General features: G+C 41.6%; 1 protein-coding gene across 1 annotated transcript in view; it reads left to right on the top strand.

Annotated features, from left to right (window-relative positions):
* Cap (Cbl-associated protein) overlaps window positions 1–25,632 on the top strand; it is a 181,733-nt gene that overhangs the window by 80,650 nt on the left and 75,451 nt on the right. Inside the window, exons 2-6 of the mRNA XM_076807232.1 lie at window positions 3,474–3,625; window positions 3,866–3,942; window positions 4,229–4,303; window positions 16,694–16,780; window positions 17,575–23,724. Coding sequence (XP_076663347.1) covers window positions 3,474–3,625; window positions 3,866–3,942; window positions 4,229–4,303; window positions 16,694–16,780; window positions 17,575–23,724 — 6,541 coding nt within the window. The remainder of the gene's footprint in view (window positions 1–3,473; window positions 3,626–3,865; window positions 3,943–4,228; window positions 4,304–16,693; window positions 16,781–17,574; window positions 23,725–25,632) is intronic.

Below are 25,632 nucleotides of genomic sequence, written 5' to 3' on the forward strand. Positions count from 1 at the left end.
GGTTAGTTGACTTGACATTTACTTTTCAGTTTTAACCCTTTGCCTGCGAAAGGCGTATATATATATACAGCCAATTCCATCAATATAGTATACGAAAGGCGTACATACATATCCTACGACCAACAAATTTTTTTTTTTCACTCCTTCACACTGTTTTTTTTTTATTATATTAAGTATCATGGTGTTAGATACTGTAATTATTTTCTACTTGTTTGTTATGGTCTATTTGGAAAGTCTGAGAGTTTGAAGGGAGGATAGGGTGTAAAACTGGTAGGGGTGAGTTTGGAGGGATTTGTCGAGGGGGAAGTGGATTTGAGCAGCTAAACTCTTTGCCTCGACTGCATCTTGAGAATAAAAAGTGCAATTTTTAGTGGTATTCCTGTGCTTAGTCAAGTAACTAAGAAATACCCTAAATTATAGTCAATGTATCACGTTTCCACAAAATATTCATGAAAAAACATCAAGCAATACTTAGTGAACAAAAATTCATAAACAGTCGAAACAGAAATATTTACTTCCCGCCAACCTTTTTAGATTTTTCACTCTCACTGATAGAACACTAGAGGTTTGCGGGTACCCGACTTTTCGGGCTCGGGTCGGGTATCCGACACATTCGATTACCCGCACATCCCTATAGAACACGCAAGTTTTTGTCACGGTGACACATTAAATGGGAAGCCGGTCATCCATATGCTTCAATATCGCGAATCGCAGCATAATTTATAACATAATACAACAATTAAAGGGAATTAGTCAACTAACCTCGTTGGTCAACTAGCCCCGGTCTCCCCCAGTGATTGGGGAATGTTATTTCGTTGACTTGATTGTTCAGTATAGGGTAGGCAATAGTTCGGTACATGCTTAGTAATTAAAATACCAATGACCGGAACGGCCAGTATGGGTTATAAGTATAAAAACAAAATATTCTATGATTTATTAATTTGTTGAATTTAACGAACACAAAGTAAGATGTATCGGATATTCGAAAGTTTGGTTAACGAATGCTTATTCCCCTCTATACTAACGCACATAATTAGTGGACACAGTTAATTATTGACTTCCACTTCTCGTTGGCAAAGATCAATAAATAATTAAATAAATTGAACGAAAATAAAGAAACAGAATCCCCTGGATTAAAAGTACATGATCGACAGTTAAGTTACATACCAATATAAAGTATTTTGAATATTAAAATATATTAAAATCAATAATAAAATTTTCTGTTTCAACCCTGAAAACCAATTACCATATACTATCGAGACAAAAGCAAATTAGTAGAAGCAACGCTTAAATAAATTTTTCATCGTTCAATAATTAAGTTTCTCTTTTTGTCGTAGCAATATTGGCGAAGTAGAGGTATAAGTTGCTTTTTTGTGAAACAGTTTTAAAACTCAACTATCAGACAAATGCGTGTCCATGGTCAATCTTGAATTCTAAAATTCACTTAAGCGTTCTTCACTAACAAGGGAACACCGCGAACCTTTACTCGCCGATTGAAACGCAACTTTGTGGGTTTATAGAGTGACTCTTGAGTTTAATGGTACAATAAGCGCTGCAAACTTGCGTTAACAAAATTTTGAAGAGTTAAAAAAAAAAATACAGGGCGCAATAAAACTTTTTCCAAAATTTTGTTCGAAACTTGTTTCTTATCCCTTGTACTGTAAGAGTTATACGCGAAAAAGTGGGAGTGCCTATTTCACATTGCGGTTAGTTTTCACACCCTTAACCCTTCACACCGAGACTAATTTTTGAACGACTGCCATTCTTATCTGAAGAATCTAATCGTTATGAAAAAAATCATGGGTCAATATCAAGGTCTGTAGAATGTATTCTAACAGTTTTTTTTATTGAAATTTCGTCACAGTTTTTGTAAAAAAATCTACATTACCATATGTCGAGAAAAAAAGAAGAAAATCTTCAAAAAATTGTAACTTTTACAAATTTCAACATTAGAAGCTAAAAATCTACAGAGTTATTGTTTAGATATAATATTTTGAGAGAAAAAAATAGTTTGTAAGTTGGCTTTGGAAGAAAGGTATTTATTTTGCATATAGAAGATACAGAGCGTCAAAATCAGCTTATGGGTGGCTCACACCCAGAGTGTCAACGAAGAGTTAAAGGGCGATTGGGCACGAATGAAACATACCGTTTTGCTTGTCTCGAGTCACTCTATAAATGCACAAAGTTGTGTTCGAATCGGTGAGTGCTGGTTCGCGATGTTTCCTTGTAACGAGAATTAGTAGGGTGACTTTTTTCAGAAATTACTCTTGTTTTCGATTAAACCGCTAAAACTTTGTTAACTGTTGTAAGAAGTATAAAAATATATTAGACACGGATTGCCCTCGATCTTTGTCCGTTGTTCCCATTGACGTATCGACAACCTCGGGGGGACGTCAAGGAAGTTTCCAACATGTTGAAGTTCCGAGCGTCAGGGCAACGAAAGTGCAGTTACACGGTGAGAATCTTAAGCATCAAAGAGCTTAATGAGTAGGTAAATTTCGACGAGGCGAAGTCATTTCTTTGGTGAGGCTTTCAGACAGTCTGCAGGTGTACTTTAGAGTGGCTAGTCGCTACGGCAGAAGGGTGGTTTAAGAACTTCAAACATATATATATTTGTTCTGGCGGATTTAGCAAACTATGCAGTCCATCTGGCACACTGGTATCGGCAAATAAAATCAGATAATAAAATAAAACTTGATTTGTAAATAATCTGATATGCTTGTACTATTTGTAGAAAATAAGAAGAATTTATATAAATTATTCAAAATGTCCTCCCTTTGCTATTACACAAGCCTTTAATATTTGTGGTCAATTATCGATAGCTGCACGCATTTGCATCTAAATCGGCAACAGATTTTATGATAGAGTTTTTTAAATTTCCAAAATTTCTGTGACTAACAGATCAGCCCTCTTTTCCATTTAAAACAGGGCTGGACGATGGCCAGTCTTCTTGTCTTTCTGCTTTTACTGCTTCGGTAAGAGCTGGAGTCCTCGAAGAACGAGGGTGGCCAGATCTTTTGCAGTTATCGATAAACATACCTGTTCATATTACGATAAACAAACCGCTGATTAATTCGCAGGTTTTGTAAAAGTTTAAAAATTATGTTAGGAGAATGTCCGCAATTATGCAAGATGATTACTGCTAAATGCTATTCCATCTTCTTTGACGCTCCACTACATCGTTATTTTTGGTTTTAGAAACGAAACCTTAGAGGTTTTAAATACCTAAGGACTCGTGCATTAATATTAACTAATCCAAAAATAAATGCTACCAAATTAAAATTGTACACGCCGATTTTGTGACAGGACTTAATAATCGACTGTGTACAATACCAAGCACCTGTCATATTATAATTTTTTTTATAAAACCGATTACAGCTTAATCGCGTTGAATTGTATTATATTGACGAACGATTTGCAATGGTTCACAAATTTCACCATAATTGAGAAAGAAATCTGAATTTTCGTTACAGGTTAATCCGGGGAGTAAGGCGGCTCAGCAGGGGGTGCGAGAGGGTGATTTAATTAGTAGCATTAATGGCAGAGGTACGAGGGATCTAACCAACAGCGAGGCACATGCACTGTTACGAAATGCAGGGGAGCACTTAAAGCTTGGTCTGAATCAGTAAGTGCCTTTACACAACATCATAAACATTTTCATAAAACTATAAGTACGTAAACACTGTGGCTTCTCACAGTGAAATGTAATTCATCACTTTGTAAATTCGTTGGGTTTACAAAAAGATGTATTGATAATTATATTTAGAGATTTAATTTAAATTACCAGAATTTTTATTTTTATTAATTTGTTTCGAGATATTAGAATATTACAGGATGTGTTGAAATGTCACTTGTTTGCTTGCAGGGAGAATATTGGCTCGCCAAAAAGACGGATTTATAAGAGCAGCTTGCAAGAAAATACTACCACCGAATTTGTCAACAGTAAGTTAATATCGACATCTTTAATTAAATACGTCCAAGCGTGTGTTGTCGTATTAGTAAGAAACACGTCGACGAATAGGTACTAATTAAATATAAAAATAAATTATGAACATTTTTGGTAGTACTACTTTTAGTAAAAGTTGAAAAATTCTGACCATCCTTGATAATAGAAGTACAAACAGAGTAGAAATTAATAAATCAAAGTTTCAGTGAATTATTTGTTTACTATTTTTCTATCACCTAACTCCGTGTTATTTTAAAATAATAGATCCTCTGTATCTTACAGAAACAACGACTTCCAAAACTACAGCTACATCGGATTCACGGATAATACCGACCGAATCGAAAAAGAACGAAACAAGTGAGTATCCATAATGTTATAGCATAATTTTATTAATTTTGAACAATTCTTTTACTGCGATGTAATTTATGAGTTTTTTATGCCGCATGTTTCAAATTGTGCGCAAGAAATATGTAAACGTACATCTCGTAACTGGAAATCCACCGCGAATTTATAAACATCAGGGTAGACCGGGGGCGGTAATAATACTTTGACTTTGGAATACCTACGATTACGCAAATACTATTGCAGTTGCAACAAAAGATTTTATACGAAAATATTACTTATCTGGCAATACTGAGCCACAACAGTTTCGCTGTATGTCAAATAATATCCAGGTTATTAATAAAAAATGAGAAGCGCAGAAAGTGTCGCAAACATCCCTCACCCCGAGTTGGTTGTAACACTGCATAGAGTAGATAGTAAAACAAATTCAGCTTTATGAAATTAAAACATTTATTGATTTATATTTATTAAATTATAATAATAAATAAGAAAAGGTAAAATTTATAAGCAATTATGCGGTATCGCAATTGTGCCAGAAATAAAATCCTTGCATTCAGTACAATGCACCCATTTTTCATTTGGTTTGCTTGTGCTATGTTATAGGAAGGAAACGAAATCATTTCGTTTCCCTTTGTTAATACTTATCGTCGCCAAATCGTGCAGATAAGACAATAAACCTTAGGTACCTTTGAGCTTCAGCGATAAGCTTCCTTCCTTTTATTTGTGTTTGCCACATATACTTTATAATTATCTTTCGTTTGAACAGTACACTTTACAAATCAATCTAATAGCTTAGTTTCTCTGTTTATTTAAAACGTATGACGTGTTACCCACCAATTGGATGATAGTAGTTTCTCAATATAATAAGGGGTGTTTCAAAAGTAGCTGTATCCTTCGTTAAAATTAAGAAAAAGTCAAATGAAAATTTCATATTTTCATTTAAAGTACTACTTTACACAACTTTAATTCTACATATGTTGCATTAATGTTTCTGCAAATCTTAGATCGGTCAGATACCAAAGTCGCATCGGAAAGTAAGTTGGCACTCTTTAAAATCGCATAACATTTTTAAAATTGGTCCAAACGACTTAAATTTTTTTTTTAGAATACATGCTGAAAATTTCACCTAAATCGGTTAACGTTGCTCCGAGCTACACACGTTTAAAGATCGCAGAATAAGGTCGAAAATCGCTGATTTGAGGAATTTCCGAAAAAAATTGAAAAAAACGACCTTCGCTATTTTCATTGTTACTCCGACCAGTTGAAATTTTTTTCAAAACGACGAAACACGTCACCTAGAAAACTAATTCCGTTAGCTTCTAAAAGAAAACTCAAGTCGCTTGGACCAATTTTAAAAAAGTTATGCGATTTTAAAGAGTGTCAACTTACTTTCCGATGCGACTGTACATTGTGCAATATACGTTATCAGGATATCAGAGGTTACTTCCTGTATTGTGTTTCTCACGCGATGACAAGGACTTGAGCTATCTTCAATTCTTCTCCAGAACAATTCTGACTTAACTAAACCCCAGGCGCAGAAATCTGATCGGGTTAAATCTAGATCTTGTGCTGTTCAATGTCTATCTACATATGTGTCAATCTGTGACTTTGAAAAGCAATGTCGGTATTTCTGAACAATTAGAGTATAATTACATCATGTCCCATCCTGATGGAATACTAACACCTAGAAAACACCGTCTCAAACTAGTTGATGTTAAATAAAAGGTTTCACCTAATTGAAAAGAAAATTTCTAAATAATCACTTTGTACAGAGTGTCACAAGTACTTGCCCAGTTTACAGCATCTTGTTCTTCTTCTAAAAGTAAGTTTTACAGCCCAAGGAGTGGTACCGTAAGGGAATCACACAATTGGTAAAAAGACTAAAACTTATTGGTACGAATTTTTATACAACATATGAACTTGGCAAAAGCACGTAGAGGAGGCAAGAACTTGTGAGTCACCCTCTGTACTTCACAAAAATATGAGAAGATTTCTGAGCTACTCTGTTTCGTTCCTTTCTTAGTCTGACATTTGTTTTGTAGGGGTTAAAAGTAATTTGTGCACGATTAGAGGGTGGAATATATCCGTTCGTTAATTGAACATGTGACACGCAATGGTTTGTCGGACAATCAGACGGCTATAAATCACTGCGTTTATACATACATGCGTGATAAACGTGCAATGGAAAATTTAATTACTAATGTACCGCCTGCTCGTGAAATAATTAATAGGTATTAAAATTCAGATGGGTATAAACGTTAAGAAAAACTGTTCTCATAGAGAATTTAATTTAATTTTAATTTAATTTTAATTACAATAGACGGGTTGTAATTTTTTTTATAAACTACTTTTTTTATAATTTTTTTTTAACTTGGGGAAATCTTCAAAAGGCACCCCGACTCCTTCAGATGGGAATTCCCCGGGGGCGCCAGGGTAGTGTAGGATTTTTACCCACTAAAACCCTAAATTTTTAATAATTTCCATGTAAATATCTCTATGATTAAGGCCCATTGGCAAAAACGCTCGGACACCTATTTACTTATTTTCGACATAGATGCACCGTGCCAAGGCTGATCAAAATCAGTGTCTACCACATGATGTCCTCCCCTTGTAATCATGCGCGCGACTTTATTTTCTGCTGGCCCATTAGGATCACCCGCAATTAATCGCAATTTCGTTGATTGATTACGCGCGCCATAGCCTCGACTTATCTCGCCATCTAGAAGCCTGGGTCGCAAACAATGACGCAGTCACTCGCTGTGAAACTCAATAGCGAGTGATTGCCCGTGTAAAAAGGGCCCCGTCGGTACTGGAACGACTCGCGAATCGCAAATGGGCCGATGATTCGAAGTCGAGACAATGGGGCTCTAAATTAACGTGTCGACAAACCGTCGCGAGACGCGGCATAAGCATAGCTGCTGGCTCTTCTCTGCAAATTGGCGTACGGTCACGCGACGATGGGTGGCCGAGCAGCGTGTACCCACGGTTCACTCGTGCCCGCCGTTTGTGGCAGGCCAACACACCTGCTCCTTTTTTTTCCTACACAAACAACAACACGCACACGATGCACCTGCCCCCACAGTCATACGTCTCATTTGTTTGTGTTTCTTGGACGACGCCGCACCCTCCTTCACTTAGAAGACGCCCTAGAAGGTGACCCTCTTCCTCCTTTTCGAACCTCGACGTGACCCACCTTTCTGCCAGTGCTCACAGACACTTTGACCAGCGTGCTGGCAAAACTGCCAGCCTCGATTCTTCGCTTTTCGTTTCCCTCGCCGGGACTGAAGTATCGCTGGTCGAGAGCCCGATTGGCACGTCGCGAAATTGCAAAAACTTGTCTGCTTAAGGTGGGGAAGTTAGAGTAGTCGGACGTTGCGATCAGCTCGCATGGATCTTGGCATCTATGCATTGGACTCTCGGCGGAGGGATTATGTACGAACACGTGAACACTGTGCTGGGAATTGTGATTGTGTTGCTTTTAATCAGTGGTCCGCTGCAAAGGAATTCTACAGTGCCTGAGATTCTATAGAACTGAAATGTCGATAAACCGGTTCGAATTATATTAGATTGACTTCATAAGTTTCTACGCGTCTCAGCGGAACGTTAGTTTATGTTTGTGAAACGGATTTTTAATAATTAATATCATACCTAATCTTAGCGAGTTTTTAAAATTCAAGCGAACTTATTCCTCAACCTAAACGCAGAATTACACAAGTACAGTTGAAACGAAGGTATGAATAGACACGACTGAGTACACAAACTTTCCTGTTACTGGCAATTGCTATTAGGAACACCAACCGAATTTATTGATCCACCCTAAAAATAAAACTAGAAGCTTATCGAGTTTTCTGCTGAAAGCTGCTAATTTTTCGAGATACGATCGATGGTTAGTTAAATTCGGCGCCTACGTGCCTCGGCAATCCGAGGACTGTCTGTGCCGCACAATGGAAGCTGGAGGAACGTTGCACGAGCAGCAGCGGATAGATTCGACCATTAGCGTCGAAAGTGAACCGGGAAATTGAACGAACGAATAGTACAGTGGACTCTCCTCCTAGCTTTCGTCAAATCCCGCATCATTGCGCTGGTTTCGCATGGACGCATCGCGCATCAGAGTTACGTAACGCGGAACGGAACCATTAGATCCGTCGGCGATTGTAAACGGATACACCTATCCGATCACAATGGCTATAACCTTAATGATCAGCGTAATGTGAAGCAGGCGTCGATGGCCGAGCAGTAATTATTCGACCAAAGAAAATCACGGTGCATCGCGTCTGCTACCCGAGGCTGTCATCCAACGTGAAATAGTTGCTGGCCCCGTCGTGGTAGCGGTAAACGCGAGATTGTTTTCCAACCGCATCTGTCCCCCGTGAAAGAACAGTCCCACGGCGGAGGGAGCAAACGAAATCCCCCTTCGCGGCCTCTGTCAGCGTGATTTACAAAACCGCGACGAAGTTTGCCGGCGATCGACAGGCCGGCCGTCTAAAATGAGATTTCTGGATTGCTCGCGATGCTTGGCCAGCGCGGAGAAGAGTTCGGACGCATCGAGCCCGTCGCTCGGTGCCACCGACCCGCTGGTCGCAACGAGACGGCCCGCGAAACGGTTGTTTCGCCGGAAGCCCAGAGGAAAGGTGTTGCTCGCGAGTCCAGGCTCTCGGTTGCTGGCGATGGTGCGCTGGTTCCGGCTGTCCTGCAAGCGCGCTGGAGGATTCAGGCAGCGGGCAAGGCTGGAGGCGCGTCGAGGATCGAGGAAACGAGAGCTGACGCGGAAGAGGCACGCCGGTAGCAGATTGGACGGCTGGGAATCGCGCTGTGACAGAAGCCGGGACGGGAGTTCCAGGGAGTCAGCGGCTAGAAGAACGTATTCGAAACAGAGAGCTGGCGGGCCAGAAAATTTCCAAGCCAGCGTCGAAATTAGGATGGTTAACGGCGGCCAGGGAAACGGATGCGGAAGGAGCGGCATTGGCCGGGGCGAGCTCGAGCGTGAATACTACGAACACCTGGAAGCGTTGAAGTTTCTCATCGAGCCACCAGCCTGCTTCAGGAACGACGAGGCCAGACAGAACTTTGAAAACAAGCTAAACACGTTGGATTTCAGACGAATGAATACCGTCGCCATACCGGAGACACCGGCGGCAGAGTTTTACGAGCCTGGCAGCGGCATCTGCGCGTGGAACGGCGCGAGAACGACGGCCTCGGATCCCCCGACCGTGCGCCAGGAAAATCGGCAATTCCGCCTGGGAAGATTCTGCGTCGACAAGATGGACGAGTGCCTGGACATCGAGCGGGCCGTGATCGATCTGTTTGTTCGAGCGCCTATTCTGAAGCGCAGGAAGGTCGAGGCTGTTCGTAATATTCTGCTCGACGTTGCCAAGGAGGGTAAAACTGTGCGTTTCAAGGACGAACAGGATGATCTAGAAGCGCCAGATGGACGGAGGACCCTGGAAATGAGTAGGGATATTGAAATAGGGGGGAACGGAGCAAGTTCGAGAGAAGCGGCGGAGGAGACGATGAGTAGATGCGTAGTATCGACGGAAATTGACGTTGTCAATGAAGTTGACAATGATAGCCCTTCGGTGAACTATACGCGATCGAGCGAAGATGCCTTCCGCGACGGAGGTTTCGATCTACCGTTGGATGTCGCTGCGAATAATGGTAAAGTTTGAACTAATTGTTTGGGCTCTGAGAGCGTTCTCAGCGCCTGGTAGTTGGTTCTGTGATCGGGATAGAATTCAGTAGTATTGTACGATTTTTCAGCGTTTAATAGTAGCTATTTATTGATTCAGTCAGTTTAGCTTAAAACTGTCGGTTTTGAAATATTGCAAATTATTGTTTCTCAGGGGAAATATAAAATAGCGAAAATAATGTTTTCTTTATTACCTCTTAATTCTGGTTTAGGTACGTCTCGTTTTGCTTTATTCGTGCTATTTTATTGAGTATGTAATATTTATAGACTTTTATACATGTGAGATTTACTCTTTACTCTACAAAGAATTCTCTGAAACTGCGAAAATTAATACAACTTTTTTCTCGAAGCAATGAAAAAAAAAAGTTAAATGCATGGTTGTTATGGATGAGCAACGTTGACAAGTCATCTTATATTGATAGATATCTGAGATACGTTGCTAAATAGAATTATTTCTGTATTATAACTATTTAAATTACAATGTAAGCTCCTCAGCAAGCAGCCGCAAAATCGAGAGCACACGTAGAGTTTAGAATAGATCTGATATATGGCGCTTCCGCCCTTGGTAAACTTCATATTCCTAAATAGTGAAAAACATATTCTACACATTTAATTTGCAAGAAAGAGTTCACAGTAAATTTTCATTCACATGCTAGGAGAATCACAACGACGCTTACGTTAACGCGCCTCCGATGGGTGCGCCGTTCGGCGTCATGCCCCGGAGCGGCCAAGCCCGCATTTCCGCAGCCCCATCTTCTATCTCCTCGTCCTTTATCTACGCGTTCGGGACCCAGAAGCCGAACCCTCGCCAGGGATTCCTATGGTTTCGTTACGGCTTTAGTTACGTCATTAATCGACTCGACATATTTCATTGCTTCGTTAATAATTCGTGTCGTAATTGGAAGGTCGTGCATGATGCAATCATCGAACCCGATTTTGTCGTGAAATGTTGAGTAATGTAGTCTATTCGTTTAAAAAATAATTGGTGCCCTCAACGTCACGCACTCCCCTAATTAAAGTTTGCTAGTATTAGTGACTTTTATTTATTCCTTTATTTTCGCGTCGTTTCGCCAATATCTCGCGAGTCGAAATATTCTGTATTTTTGTGTCTATGAGTAAGTGGAAACCACTTCAGATTAAGTAGACTTGCAAATGAAAGTGGGAGGTTTAATAGTTTCCTGCACAGTTATTTTGTTCAGGGTTTCATTCGGGTGAACGGCACTGCGAAATATGATGTAAAATATGAACATCTGAGATGAATGTAGGAATGTAAAAATACAGAAAATCCACCGAAAAGATTACAGAGGTATCTCGCGATCAATAATGTTATGTAAATTTTTATGTAATATGAAATAATAGAATGCATATTTTCTATTCAATGAAACATGGATAATTAAGAAAGAACTGAAAGAAAGTTTAGTTTGAAGAATAAAAATTGAAGCTGCTTATCGTAACTTCAGATTTTAAATGCAGTATTAAATAATAAAATACCTAAAATATTCCATTTATCGTGTATTCTAATAGAATTCATTTTTAAAAAAAATTGTAATTGCCTTTTAAACGTGGAAGATGATAAATGATAAAATTTATCACTGAAAATTAAATTCATTATTTAATATCGTTCAAGTTTTTAAAGTACCCTGTTAAGTCCAGTAGATTAGTTAGTAACGTTGTTAATAATATTTCGTTCTGTCATTCTTTTCACGATGCGTAAATCAATATTGCCGTGTGAACTGTTGTGTCTGGCCCCTAGGGGTAGGCGGCTCGTTGCATTATATCTCGAGAGGAATCGTGCAACCCTTTTGAAATCTCGGGAAGTGAAACCTAATTAGCGAGTCATTCACCTTCGAGTAATAAAGAAAAGGGACTTGACATAACATCTTCGAACGTCGAGACATCAAAATTACTTCTCTTCACAGTCTCTCATTTGCTCGGCTTTGTCACGAGCTCTCATGTACACGTTGATACCTTTCCTCAGTTGCCGCGAACAGGTTTGGCGTCATACAGAATATTTACGTGTTTCAAACAACTATCACGTCGAATATTTTTTGCTAAGAATTTTAAGACAGAGAGATTCATACTGTGTTGAGTGATTAATTTTAAATTATAAAACTGAATCGTGGGGCTCCATCGATCTTCACGGGATTCATAAATACCATTCTTATTACATAGTTTTATGTGATAAATAGAAGAAGGGAGGGATAATTAACATAAATTTTCATACAGCGACGATACTCTTTTTCAAATATACCCTAAACTAATTGCACCGTATTACTTATACATATGTGAAATATAAAATAAATAGGTTTCGTTTAGGGACCAAATATTTTGGATACGTGATGGTGGTCTTTCTCGCTCCCTAGTATTAACAAAAGCTGAAAGACCGCAGACAAAACATGGAATTTTCAACTCTACGCGACAGCCACCTTATTATAAATTATCGTTTCTCTCTAGTGTGAAAAAATCAATTAAATTAGTTTATAAGATTCCAGAAAATCTTAACAGCTACAAAACAACCCCTTCATTCAGATCAATTTCGACGACAAACAACTTTACGTAAAGACAATATTTTTTAACCACTTCCTTTAAATTACTGTCTAAACCGTGCACTTTTCACCCCTTAATAATAATAAACCGCAACAACAAAACCATTACTGATCTCGAAAAGAAGATCTAGAATTTAAAACTTGACCTTACTTTTAGAACCAGTATGAGAACTTAAAATGTCCTATATAATTCTCTCCCACGCGTCTCCCATTTGAAGATATATTTCTAGGAGTCATCTATCGCAGGGCGAATGATCGAATTCTCTTCTACACGGGGGAGGCAATACACGAAACATCGGGCACGGTCGGTTTCCATTCGAATGCTTCCGCATTGAATTCGTCGCAGGCCTGTGTCACACGTGACGTAACGAAAAGTGTGGAAAATGGATGGGTGTGCTCACGATAGTAGTCGTTCTGCCAGCATTGTTTACTCGAAAGGAAGTTCAACTCGGAAGTGGCACTATTCATGAGCCTCGAGCACCGGGGGGGTTTGGGAGGGTGAGGGGCAGCCACCTCGTCTACGGATGTGTGTCAGAGTGCGGCAGTGTCCGTTTCGAATATCCATAAAGCTTTGTGCAAGGTAGACGTGCATAATACAGGCGAGACGCGATGTATTTTAACAGGGTATGTGTACGTCCGTACACACCTGCATACGTCTGACGTAAAAACGTCATTTAGGGAACAAGCTGCGCAAGCGTAACTCGAAATTCTGTGTATACACGTAGAACACTGTCGGCTGATTTACAGCAGCGTTTCTCAAACGCTGTCACTTGTGCCCTTTGATCAGAGTTGCGCAGAATTACAATTGAATTACTCCATGAATTATAATTACAAAATAATTCAATTACATCGTGCTCAGTTATATTGTAATTCGTAATTCAGATCTCGCATTCATTTAAAATACATCGCAATTCGTAATTGCGAATGTATTTGCAATTGTAATTGCATAGTACAATGTAATTGAATTATAACTACGAATTAAGAGGTTACCAAGTTGAGAGGTAATAAGTGGTGGGAAAGAAATGTGTAGGTAAAGGTTTCGAACAGAAAAAAATTATTATGGGTGCCGATTGGTATTATTCATAAATTTATACTACTTTGTTACATTTTTTCCAACTTTTTTCTCACTTCCTCAGAGTTTTGAGCTGTAATTTAATTACATTTTATTTCAATTACATTGTAATTCAATTACATTGTATTTCAATTACATTGTATTTCAATTACATTGTATTTCAATTATATTGCATTTCAATTACATTGTATTTCAATTACATTGTATTTCAATTACATTGTAATTCAATTACACGCACAATTACAGTAATTAAGAATTGGATTAATTGGAAAGTTTTAATTACGTAATTGAGATTGTTCAAACAAACAATCCGGCAATTTTTAACCGAAGTTTAAACACAATGATGCAAAAAAGCAGTTTTCCTGCGCATAAATCTGTCCATAAAAAAATAATGGGTGATCCAAAATTACTCTTTGTGGAGAAGGCGATAGCGAGTCTAATTGTGAACAGAATGCCGTAAGAGTTTTTGAAATCGGTCCATAAATTAAGCTTTTTACAGTGGCGCCTGTCAAGAGCTCTAATTTCTACAGTGGTACAATGAATGCTGTATATTTAATGCAAAAATTGATAGAATTCAAACAATAATTTTTTCATTTGTTCCTCAAGTATGTAGTAATAAAGTTCATCAAACTTTTTTACTGTATGTTGTTCAGTATCTTTTTTTTAATTCATGAAAATCACGTGTTTTTCAAGCGTTTTGGCCGCAGGGCATCCTTATGGATGAAAATGTATTTAGAACATAAAGTTTCAAGGTATATGCATTTTATTTTGTCAAACATAAAATTTGGTTTCATGGAAGGAGTAGGAAAACAGCATTCAGGGGAATTTATCGTAGCAGGTGGGCTACAAAGGCATGATAAGCTTACTAGAAATTATGAAGTCCTATACACGCGGAATGTAGATGCAATCTAAATTTCATGAATCTAGGCTTACGTAAATATGCAAACTGATTTTATTTATTAGTCATTCGCATTACCTGGGATGATTATGATTTCTGGGGTAACCGCACTAGGTTATTTCCCATAACAGGTAGTATTTGACAAACAGTAAAACCTTTATCGAGCAACTGTACGTTTATTCACGTAAATTTGCGCACGAACAGGCACAGATATCGGGACAAAGAAAGTAAGAGTAGAATTATATAGTTGCTTGCATGGGAAATAAGATGAAGGCTTTAGTGAATTACTTAAAAATCACACACTTCTAAAAATTCTAATGATTTGAAATAATAGAGCAAAATCATACAAATCAAGTGTTAAGTGTATGACCTTATAAATAAAAGGGTAACACTTATTTCTTTTAATCCCTATTTCACAAATTATAGTCGACCACATGGCATTGTACATATAACTTCATTCGTACGCATGAATAAATGTTAATATTAAATTTTAATTTCGTTATGATTCAAATTTTTGTCAGTATGTGATGGTAATAATATGTAATAAGTAACGTAAGTAGTTAGCAGAGGAGTAATATTATTGCAGACACAATTTGCCGACATATTTTTTTTATTTTATTTTTTATTGATAAACGGGGATAGGTCGCCAGTAGTAATTGACGTAATTCCGATACTCTTGACGTTTCGAAGCAAAAACACATTGATACCATTAATCTACATGAATAGATAGGTACCTAGGTACGTGCCACCTGAACTAGGAGAAATAAAAGATATATAAAAAATCTGTGAACTGTCAGCGTTTTGACAAATGCGTGCCGATTTTTTCCCCCAGGAATTCTCAACTTGGACATTTAAAGAAGATACTGAATTTGAAAATGTCGCGTTGAATTTGGTCCCTGAGGTAGAGAGACGTTTACTTTATGTGTGCAGAAAATCCCAAAGTAGTTCCCTGTCTGAACGTATGGGACAGTTTGAGAGACTCTGATTCGTAAACACGTATACAAATAATACATGTTGGTGGTACACGCGCGAACAGCGGATCGCATGCGTGGGTGGGGACTTGAACGTGTTTCAACGGTGGCGGATCTGTTAGCGCTCAGTCCATTCCCGCGATTCATGGACCCTACAGGCCATGCCGCTGATTTGTAGCCCGTTGACGTTTAATTCGGGATTCATAAGCGGCTGTCAGTGGCGTTGAAATACGCAAACGTAGCGCAATTGTTCATGGATTTTCGTATACATCAGGTCCGTGTGCACCAACATCAGTATTTAAAGCAATAATTTCATTTTTCTATTATACATGTATGACATGCATCCATACTCAGTAGAGCTGTTCGAGTACTCGGAAAAAGCGAGCCGAGCCTGACTCGGCTCGAAGAACTGAACCGAGCCGAGTACTCGGCCCGCTCGGTTCTCTTCGAGCCGCTCGAAAAAAAATCGAGTCCTCGGTTCTATTCGAGCCGCTCGAAAAAAAATCGAGTCCTCGGTTCTATTCGAGCCGCTCGAAAAAAAATCGAGTCCTCGGTTCTATTCGAGCCGCTCAAAACAATTCGAGTTCTCGTTTCTATTCAGGCTAAGGTAAATGTCCTAATACCTGGACACGTCCCAGTACCTGGACACTAGTGTAAATAATACTGATTATTACATTTAATATTCGCTTTATCCATAAAAGAACTATTTTATTCAATTATCCAGATATTTAATAAAATATATTCATGTACATATTTTTTTTTTAGTAAACTCGTAACACTTAGCTGTCCATCTTCAGGGGGTATTCTATTGTAACACACGCTTTTTCTTACACAAACTTTGGTATTTTTTTATGATGTATCTATACCACCATTTCCGTCACAATTTTGTTCATATATTCATCCATGTTTCAGTAGTGTTTACAAATTTTATTACAGAAAAATAATTATAAATTTGTGCAGTTCAAGCATTTGAACGCATTCGGTACAGAAATAATAAAATATTTGGCGAATATAAGCATATCATTTTAATTTACGTAGAACCAAAAACTGGATATTACTCTGTTAGAACTAATTTACATATTTAATTTCAACGAACACTTTTCGTCTATTTCGGTTGCTCCAAAATCCTCCGATAATTATTTTTGTTTATTGCTGATGTCCTGTAGTAGAAAATAATATTATCCAAAGTGCTGGTTTGAGCTGGTGCTTTACAGTGACGTGTGTTTTTCTAGATGACACAAAACCTGATCAAAGCTACGTCAAACAGAACGGTGGTCCGAAGAGTTCCTTAATCGAGCAACGAGACGAATCCAAAAGAAGTAAGAACAATCATTTGCTCCTCTAAAATAATATTCACTGTCTTGGAATGTTCGACTGAATCACTCTTGCTGCATGACCGCAAGGAAATACTTCTCTTCTCTCTCACGATGCACCATTTGCACATCTGCTGTTCTCGTTTCATCTACAATGAAACGCTGATAGATTAAACGAAGCACGAAACTCACGCCTCCTTATAGACAATTCTATCAGACCTTAAATACTAACTCTTACTTCTTGTCACCATTGCCATTGCATTATTCAAAATTTGGCGGCAGAAATTAAACAATGTTAGAAAATTCAAATATTTCGTTCAGCTGTTACATTGCATACTCATAACAGTAGCAGCAGTTTTTACAGACAGCAGGCCGTTACTACGCTCGACAAGAACATTAGATTTCACTCTCTTCTTATTTCAATCCCCTCTTTATTCATTAGATTTGCAGTGTTATATATTCGAGGTAGCAAACTAAGCCATAGAAACCCACGTATTTGAAGTTTGCTTTCCTTATTCCGCGAGCTTCGTCGAGTCTGCCACGCTAGGAACGCCCATCTATTAAACAGTTCTACCCGGGGACATCCAAGAGGAGCACGACAGTCTCTCGTTCCCCTTTTGTACCAGTACACTTTGATCGCACCAAATGGAAATCGCGCTAGGAAGCGTTGTTGAGACGCATCTCGGCAGAGACACCAGCGCTAATCGAATAACGTCAGTCATCTCCGAGTGACCTCGACGACGTTCGTTTCTTTCGCGAGGCATAGCGGAAGGAAGATTCTCTACTCTACGATTCCCTAGGACTTCGCGAATCCTTGGAGTACGCCACGGACACAGAAGAGATCGCAATGCCGCAGGCGACGCGAAACCGCAGAAATCGCAAGGGTCGCAACCGAAGGCGGCTTCAGCGGCACCCGACACCCGAGAGAGCTCCGAGAGACAACGCCAGTGCCGGGGAAGACTTAGGCAGCAACGCGGAAGCTCGCGACGACCCGACGACCGCGAAGACGAACGACTCCTCGTCGGCGAACACAGCGCGCAACGACGAGACGCGACAGAAAGCTATCGAAAGCGAACACGACGAAGACGCCAGAGAGGACGCGAATGACGAATTCCTCTCGGAGGAACGAATTTCGAGGGTGTACAGGAGCATGAAAGAAGAGCGGTGCAGAATTAAGAAGGGCACCGTGGAGCCCAGCGTGAGAGTCCTGGAGATCACTACGATCAGCAGCTTGCCGTTGGAGGCTAAGATCGATCACATTCCCGGAGTGGGTATTCTGGAGACCGGTGGCAAAGACAAGGCGGCCGAGGGTACGGGGATAGTGACAATCTGCGAGCCTGCAGAATTGTTCCGTTCGTCCGCGAGGAGAAGCAACGAACGATTGCAAATCCACGACATCAGCGACTGCGACGTGGAGACCGATAACGTTAAGCCGGTTATCGTGGAAATGGAGTCGGACGCCGAGAAGGATGCAGCGGAGGCGGCTGGCGCCCGTATGGACGCTGAGTTTGAGGAGTCTGACGCGCGATACGTCGAAGCGAGGCACGCTTGGGATAGTGTGATGCCGAGGGAAGTGGAAAGGAAATTGAGGAGCTTTATCGAAGGGCTGAGGCTGCCGACTTACGCGGAGGACGTCGGTGAAACGTTCAAGTCGACGGAGCAGCAGAGATTTAGCGGCTCGTCCCACAAACGGGTTAGGAAGCGCGCGGCCTCGGAGTCTCACTGCGCGCACGCGCAGGCTGCCAGCAGGTTTTTGGATATCATACAAGAGGAGGGGGAGAAACTGTCCGAGGATGAGGAACAGCATATTAGAGACTTTATCAATGAAGAGATTGGCAAGTACCGCAGAAAGGAGCGGAATTTTGATCAAAGGAAGCGCGACTTGGAGGCGGCTGGTAAAATGGAATCGCCCGGTGGAGCGGGAAGGAAAGAACATGTTATAAAAATAAACGTGATTGGCGCAGATTCGGATACGAGCGAAGTTTCTGCGCAGATAGACGAGTCCCACGTTCAAGCTGGCGCGACAGAGCACGGAGAATCAACGGGTAATGTAAAAGAAGGTGGCCAAGTGATGGAATCTAAGTGTCGCAGCGTGGAAGTGGGAACAGAATCACCATTTGAGGAAGTGAAGGAAGATAGCTGCGCGCAGGAAGATTTGAAAGCGAAGGGATCAAAGACAGAGGTGATTAGTAGTATTGGAACTGACCAGAGAAATTTAGAAGCTGATGGTAATAATGATCAAGAGAAATTGGAAGGAACCATAATGCAGGAAGAGAGGGAGAGAACGTTGCAAGAAGGTGACGATGTTGAAAAGCTGCAGGGAACGATAGAACTGGAAGAATTAAAGGAAAATGATAACGGTGTGAACACAAAGGATTCTACAATGAACGCTGAAGTGGGAACAAATGATCAAACGTTAGCTGATACTCGCAGGGAGGAGTTTAGTGTTTCGGATGAACAACTGGACAAGGGAGCAAGGGTATTCGATGAAGTGGAGGTATCAAACGTGGGATCAGCAGAAATGAAGCAACCTTTACCTGGTGAAAATATCATGGAGCCAAGTGAAGAATTAGGAATAGGGAAATCACAGTTTTCTGATAATAATGCAAGTGGTAACGAACTTCTGAAAAGTGAGTGCTCACAAGAGAAGGAAAGGGAAATAGAATTGGACAATGATCGGAGCACTTGCAGTGCATTGCCAAAAGAATCGAAGTTAGGAACAACTGAACCTGAAACTGGTTCGAGAAACCAAATATTAACAGAAGATATTGCAAAAGAGGGCACACAGTTGAAAAGTGATAGTACAGAAAATGAAGATAAACCTACAGAAGTGGAGGTATCTACAAAGGAGACTAACATAAGCGCAGATAATAAAAATCCTAATGAATCAAGTGATTTAAGTGATCTTAACTCGCCTACTGTTACTACTACTTCGGAGCCAGATAAGCAGTTCACAAAACCTGCAATGGAGAACGATGATTCTCTGACGAAGGGATCTCGCCTTGCAGATCAGAAACACGTGAAACCGGGATCACAGGCGGAAATTGCAACAGCAATAAAACAACAACGGCGTCCTCCAACGCCCCCTAAGAGATCATCCAGCTTCGCCGACGCCGATCTCCACGAGTCAGGAAATATTCGTTCCCAATCTTGTATTCCTGACGACGCTCGTCCACTTCCTCCAGCTCGCCGCAAGAGGGAAGCAAACGAGATTACGGAAGAAAACAGTCCACCGTGTCGTCCGCCCTTGCCGACGGAAAACATTGATACGCGCGATACGTCCGCGCCACAAACTCCTGGGGTGTCAACATTGACGAAGAATGTTGGCGACGAAAACATTCGGGACGCTTTGGGCGACGCCGACGCGTCAGATCTGCCCGAAAGCAGTCGCGAGATCATCGATGATCTAAGGGCCCGCGGGACGAGGGCTCGTTTCGGGAGTGACAACACTACCGAATTGCGTAATTATGTCGAGAACGGCGCCGGGCTTGGCAGTGGAGCAAGTCCTGAAATAACGCGTGACTATGCGGATCAAAAGATGCGCGAAAAATGTTCGACGCCCGAGTCGGCGACAACATCCCGCGCGAGTGGACCGGCCGAACGAATTATAAACGTTGCCATGGAATCCCGCCCAAACGTGGCTGATAAGCTTGAGTCTCCGGCTGAGAATCAGCTGAAAAGTGAGACTAAAGCAGCACCGCGTGAAAGGCAACCGAGCGATCAAGCTGTGCCAAAACTGGACCATTCGCGTCCGCACGGTAAGCATGTTCACAAGAAAGTAACTAAGAACAAAACCTCGAGCACCAGAACGATCGAAACGCAAGAGAAGACGTTGACAGTTTGCGGCCCTAGGTCGCACACTAACGAGATTAGAACATTAAAGGACACGAAGGAGCTGACGACGAGCGAGGAAGAATTCGAGGAAATATATAAATACTCGAGCTTGAAGGAAGATAACGAAGTAGAATGTTATACACGAAGAACTGGCACAGCTGATAACGGCGCTGGGAGCGAGAAGCGCGACGCGCCGTCCGACATATTGGACTCCATTTTACGCGCCGAGGCGACATCGAACGAGCGTCAAGCCGACAACGAAAAGCTCGAGACATCGGATTACCAAGGTCAAGATTCGTCCAGCAGTGCGACCTCCTTGAGCACCGTCAAGTATAATCCCATGGAGGCATGGCAAGCGGATATTTACTCCATAATAGCGGAAGAAGCGCGGAAGAGTAAACTTAAACGCGACGTAGGGAAAGCCGTTGAGTCGTCCAGTTTAAAAAGCCGGCTGCCTTTGTTGAAAGTAGACGAATCCAACGACGTTGCAAACGGTCACGAGGCTCCAGTCACCCCAGAACCTATCCCCTACTCGCCCGTGGAAGATCTGTATTACGTGCCACTGGAGAGTGGCGGAAGCTATGGCAAAAGTCAGTCGGGGAAGATCCCTGCACCTGGGCCGGACTCCCTGAAAGATGTTTGCATCAGGAAGATTCTATCGATGCCCTACGGCGTTCGAATTATCCACGAAATAACAGTGCCGAAATTTAACATCTTCAACAGCCTTCGCTCGGTTCCAGAGTTCGCTAACAACGTAACGAGCAACGAAACGAAAGGCGTGCCATTAAACATGCATGGCGTGAGCGAGCGGCAAACCGAAACGGCTAAACTAACGGCAGCTTATCCAGGATCAAAGCCTCCTGACCCGTGCAAAATCACTGTTTCAGACCAGAATAAATCAGAGCAATTAGAACAGAAGGGGCATCCCACGAGTAATTCCGTTCACGCGGGGAGGTCGTCAAGGTCGCAGCAGGCAATGGGCAAGAAAGACGCGGAAGCGTGGCTGGGCCTCTGTACTTCGGAGGATCCAAAACTGCTCGTGTGTCTCTCGCCGTCCCAGCAGAAGACCGCGATAAAAACGAGCGCGGACAATTTACTGGACCTTCACAAAAAATTCCTCAACCGACACACTTATTACGAGGACGAGCCTCCGCCGCGTGTCCCAGTTCCCAAGTACAGAGTGGAGGTACGAACAGCCACGGAAGCTGGCGGCAAATACGAAGCGAATTTTCAATCCTGTAAGCCAACTGTCGCAGACACTCGCCACGCAATGGATAAAAGATCGACTAATAGGCTGCTAGAGATTATAAAGGAAAACTCCGAAAGCTCTAAGAGCCAGGCTACCTCCAAGCACTCGGACAATGCGTCAAATGATACGAAAGTGATGTGCGACGAGTCTAGCCAGTCGGACTCGAAGTCGACGGCTGAGAAAGGGCAGGAGCGTCTCAAGGTCACTCGCCTCTGCGACTGGATGAACCTTGCGAGACGCGAGCCCGTCGATATCTCGTGTCACACGACATCTCTCTCCGACGATTTATTAATAGAACCGTCGGGTGAGGGGAAACAGTGTGATAAGGCCCGTTCCGTCGCTGGCACACGAATTCGTAGTAGTCACTTGGACGCTGCGAAAGAGCCAGTAGTGGGCAGCGGCGAGGAGCATGGAGTCGGTAAACGGGCAGCCCCAGGACACTACATCAACGCTGCTCTGATCGACGATTCCCCGGAGAGGCCTGACCCACCTGTCAGAAGTTCGACCCCGTTTAGCAGGAGCCCCATCACGTTGAACAGCGCTCTCATCGACAAGTCGCCCACCATGCTGGACACAGCGGGCAAAAGGACACCGCCGCGAAGGACTATCGATCCGCGTTACAACGTGAATCCAGCGCTGATCGACGACAGAGTCGAGGTGCCGCCGCGAGCGAAGCGCGTGGTGAAAGTGGACAAGTCGTGCATCGACACGACGAGCATTTTCGACCAGAGCCCGCCGCGCAGCCACCTGGAGCCGCGCAAGTACAAGAACGCGGAGGGCCTGAAGCACGTGGCGGCCACCGAGATCATGCAGAATCTGAAGAAGCTTCAGACCGAGGCGGAGAATCAATTGGACCATCGTGAGAAGTACTCGCTGCCGGAAGAGTACCTGGCGCAGCAGCTTAAGTACATAGAACTATTGGAGAATCAGCTGAAGAACGTAATATTGGCGGAGGAGGAAGAGAGGGCGGCGTTTGAGGACTTCCAGACGCACGTGAGGCAAAAGATGCAGGGAAGGGCGAGTAACGAAGGCGAGCCGGAGGCACCCTGCGCGTTGGAGAACCCTTTCGATCGCGGTGGCGCCTCGGAACATGGTCCCGGGGATGATGGTTCTCGAGTGGAGAGCGAAAGCTGGCAGGAGAAGTCAGAGAACGCGGAGGAAGGTCGCTCTGAGATGATTAACAAGCACGGGCAGAGAGAATTCCTGAAGAAGCTGCACCGCGGAAACGGTTTCGTCGAGGAAGAATCGTGCGAGAGAATAGAGCGCGTGGAGCAGCGTTCGGTGATCAGCAAGGGAGAAGACGAGGTTCCTAAAGCGGGTGACGTAGCTAGCGCTCATGCGAGTGCATCTACTGCAAATAAAATTAATCAGACCGAGTGTAATTCCGCGAAGGGAAACGTGGCCAAAGGCATCCTCAAGGCCGCGAAGACCGAAACACCGAAGACACCCGCGAGGGTGGCGAACGGTGAGACGTTTCGCCAACAGATGTACGATGAGTACGTACACAAGGTGCTCGAGCGGGAGGAGAGGAAGCAGCACAAAGTCGTAAAGATCAGCACACATGAGGATATACGTAAACCCAGCGACAGCTTGGAGAAGAATGGCATGAGCGCTGTCGAGAAAGAGTTTATCGAGAAGGCGAGGAACAGACTAAACAAGTTCGGCATTAATCTCGACGAGAGCGAGCCAGAAAGCGACAGTAAAGGTGACAAGGTGCGCGACAGAGGAGAGAAAGAGCAGGACGGTGAAGAGGACGTTGTGACGGCGAAATGTCTAATCGACGGGAAGGCATTCGAAGACGCGGGAAAATTGCCCCAGCATCTTCAAGAGTTCCTCAAAATATCCGCCACCACGAGCCCCGACGACGGTGAGTCCCACCGAACCGAGAGGATTTGCTGTGTTATTCGTCGTTTTTTTCGATTGCTGCCGTTGAATCTGCCGAGTGCTCGAGTGTTCCGCCTGATTTTTGGGTTTGTAAGGTCACTACAGTGTCGAGAGTTACACATAACAGTCACTAACGCACGTTCATAGACGTACCACGGGTTGCATTATCGTAGGTGTCTCGTGCTTGTCGTCACTAACGATACTCAACGAATGACAGTTTTCCTTTGATCGTGTTTTTAGTTGAAAAGTATTATTTTTACTTTCCTCGTCGAGAAACCTCTTTTACTTCTCTTTTCTTTTACTGTCGTGTTACACGCGTTCTCCGCGGATGGTTTATTAAGGGGACCTTCTGGTCTAGAGCCCCCCAAAATAGGTGATCTTTAGGAATTAATTAAAGGAAAACTACTATATATAATTTAATGGGACTTTTTGCATTGTATTAAGGATGTCTTAAGTTATAGAGATATATTTTTTGTTTTATAATTAAGCATTGCAGACGGCACTGGGGAGTCGTTAAAGTCAAGGCGTCAAAAAATTCATCCAAATCGGTGGGACCTGTTTCTCCAAAAGTTATTATCCAATTCGACTGAAACTTTTTTTTATTTTGAAGAATATACTTCTGGCTAGGGGGGAAACCCGAAAAAAATACAAAAATGACATTTTTTAAGAAAATAACGACACTTGAAGTTTGAGAACACTTTTCTCCTACATTTTTCCTTTCAACGCCTTTGAAAAATTATAAATTTTTAATTTTTTGTATTTTTCTGGTTTCCATCCTAGCCAGAAGTATATTCTTCAAAATAAAAGAAGTTTCAGTCGATTCGGATAATAACTTTTGGAGATACAGGTCCCACCGTTTTGAGAACTCTGTTTCGAGAAAAACGCGTTTAAAGTTTTACGTGGGCACCGAGTGACCGGTTGTTGCCCGTGCATTTGCCGCTACTCAAATGCCTATAACTTCGGGAATTTTACCAATTTCAACAAATCCTTTTAAACACGTATTCCTAAAAGGGCGAACATTCGAAAAATGAAATAAAAAAAAGTCGATTTTTAGACTGGCACCTCCCCTTAAGCTCGAAGTGTAAGTTCGGTCGGAACTTGTTTGCAGCACGTTTTCTCCTTTTCTCAAAATAAATATGATTTATTTTAATAGTGGAAATGAATTTCGTAATTACTTTGCATTTGAACAAATTTGTTTTCCTTGGAGTAAATTGTGTTTACTACGTCTTTGATTTGAACTTTTTAATGAATTCTGCTGTTATAAGGAAGGTTTCACAGTAGTGTCTCTGTAGATGGTTGCATTTTGAAGAGCAGAATTTAATACTCAATATAATGTTTGACAGGGTAATGAGAAATTCGTAGTAGGACTGAAAGGGGATTTTCTTGTGGAATTATGAGGCCAAAATACCGAATTCAAAACAGAAATGTGCGGAATTTAATGAGAAGATAGTACATATTGATTCACAGCTCTTATCTGTCCGTAACGAATTTGGATATTTTCTCTACAATGTTCTCTTGGAAGGCATTATTAAATTTTATTTTTTTCGGTACTACAGCACCTATTTTTATTTTTGAGAAAGTCACATAAGTGCAGTCAGGAATTAAGTTACGTATTTTCATATAATTATTTCGAGCTATAAATCGAAATAAATTTTATAACTTCCCATTTCTGTTTGTAATTGTGTTAGTTGTCGATGATAAATAAATTCTTTAAATCAAAAATGTCTTTAGTACCTATATATAATAATACTCAATATTTATTAAATAAAACCTTTTTCGAGTTAAAGAAGAAACTTATAAAAGAATTTAAAAAATTGAACACGAAATGCATTATAACATTTTTGTTATTACTGGCATCTTTTTCAACGAGGAAAATTCCTAATTTCAGTTG

Source organism: Andrena cerasifolii, chromosome 2 (genome assembly GCF_050908995.1).
Source record: "Andrena cerasifolii isolate SP2316 chromosome 2, iyAndCera1_principal, whole genome shotgun sequence".
Taxonomy (NCBI): Eukaryota; Metazoa; Arthropoda; class Insecta; order Hymenoptera; family Andrenidae; genus Andrena; species Andrena cerasifolii.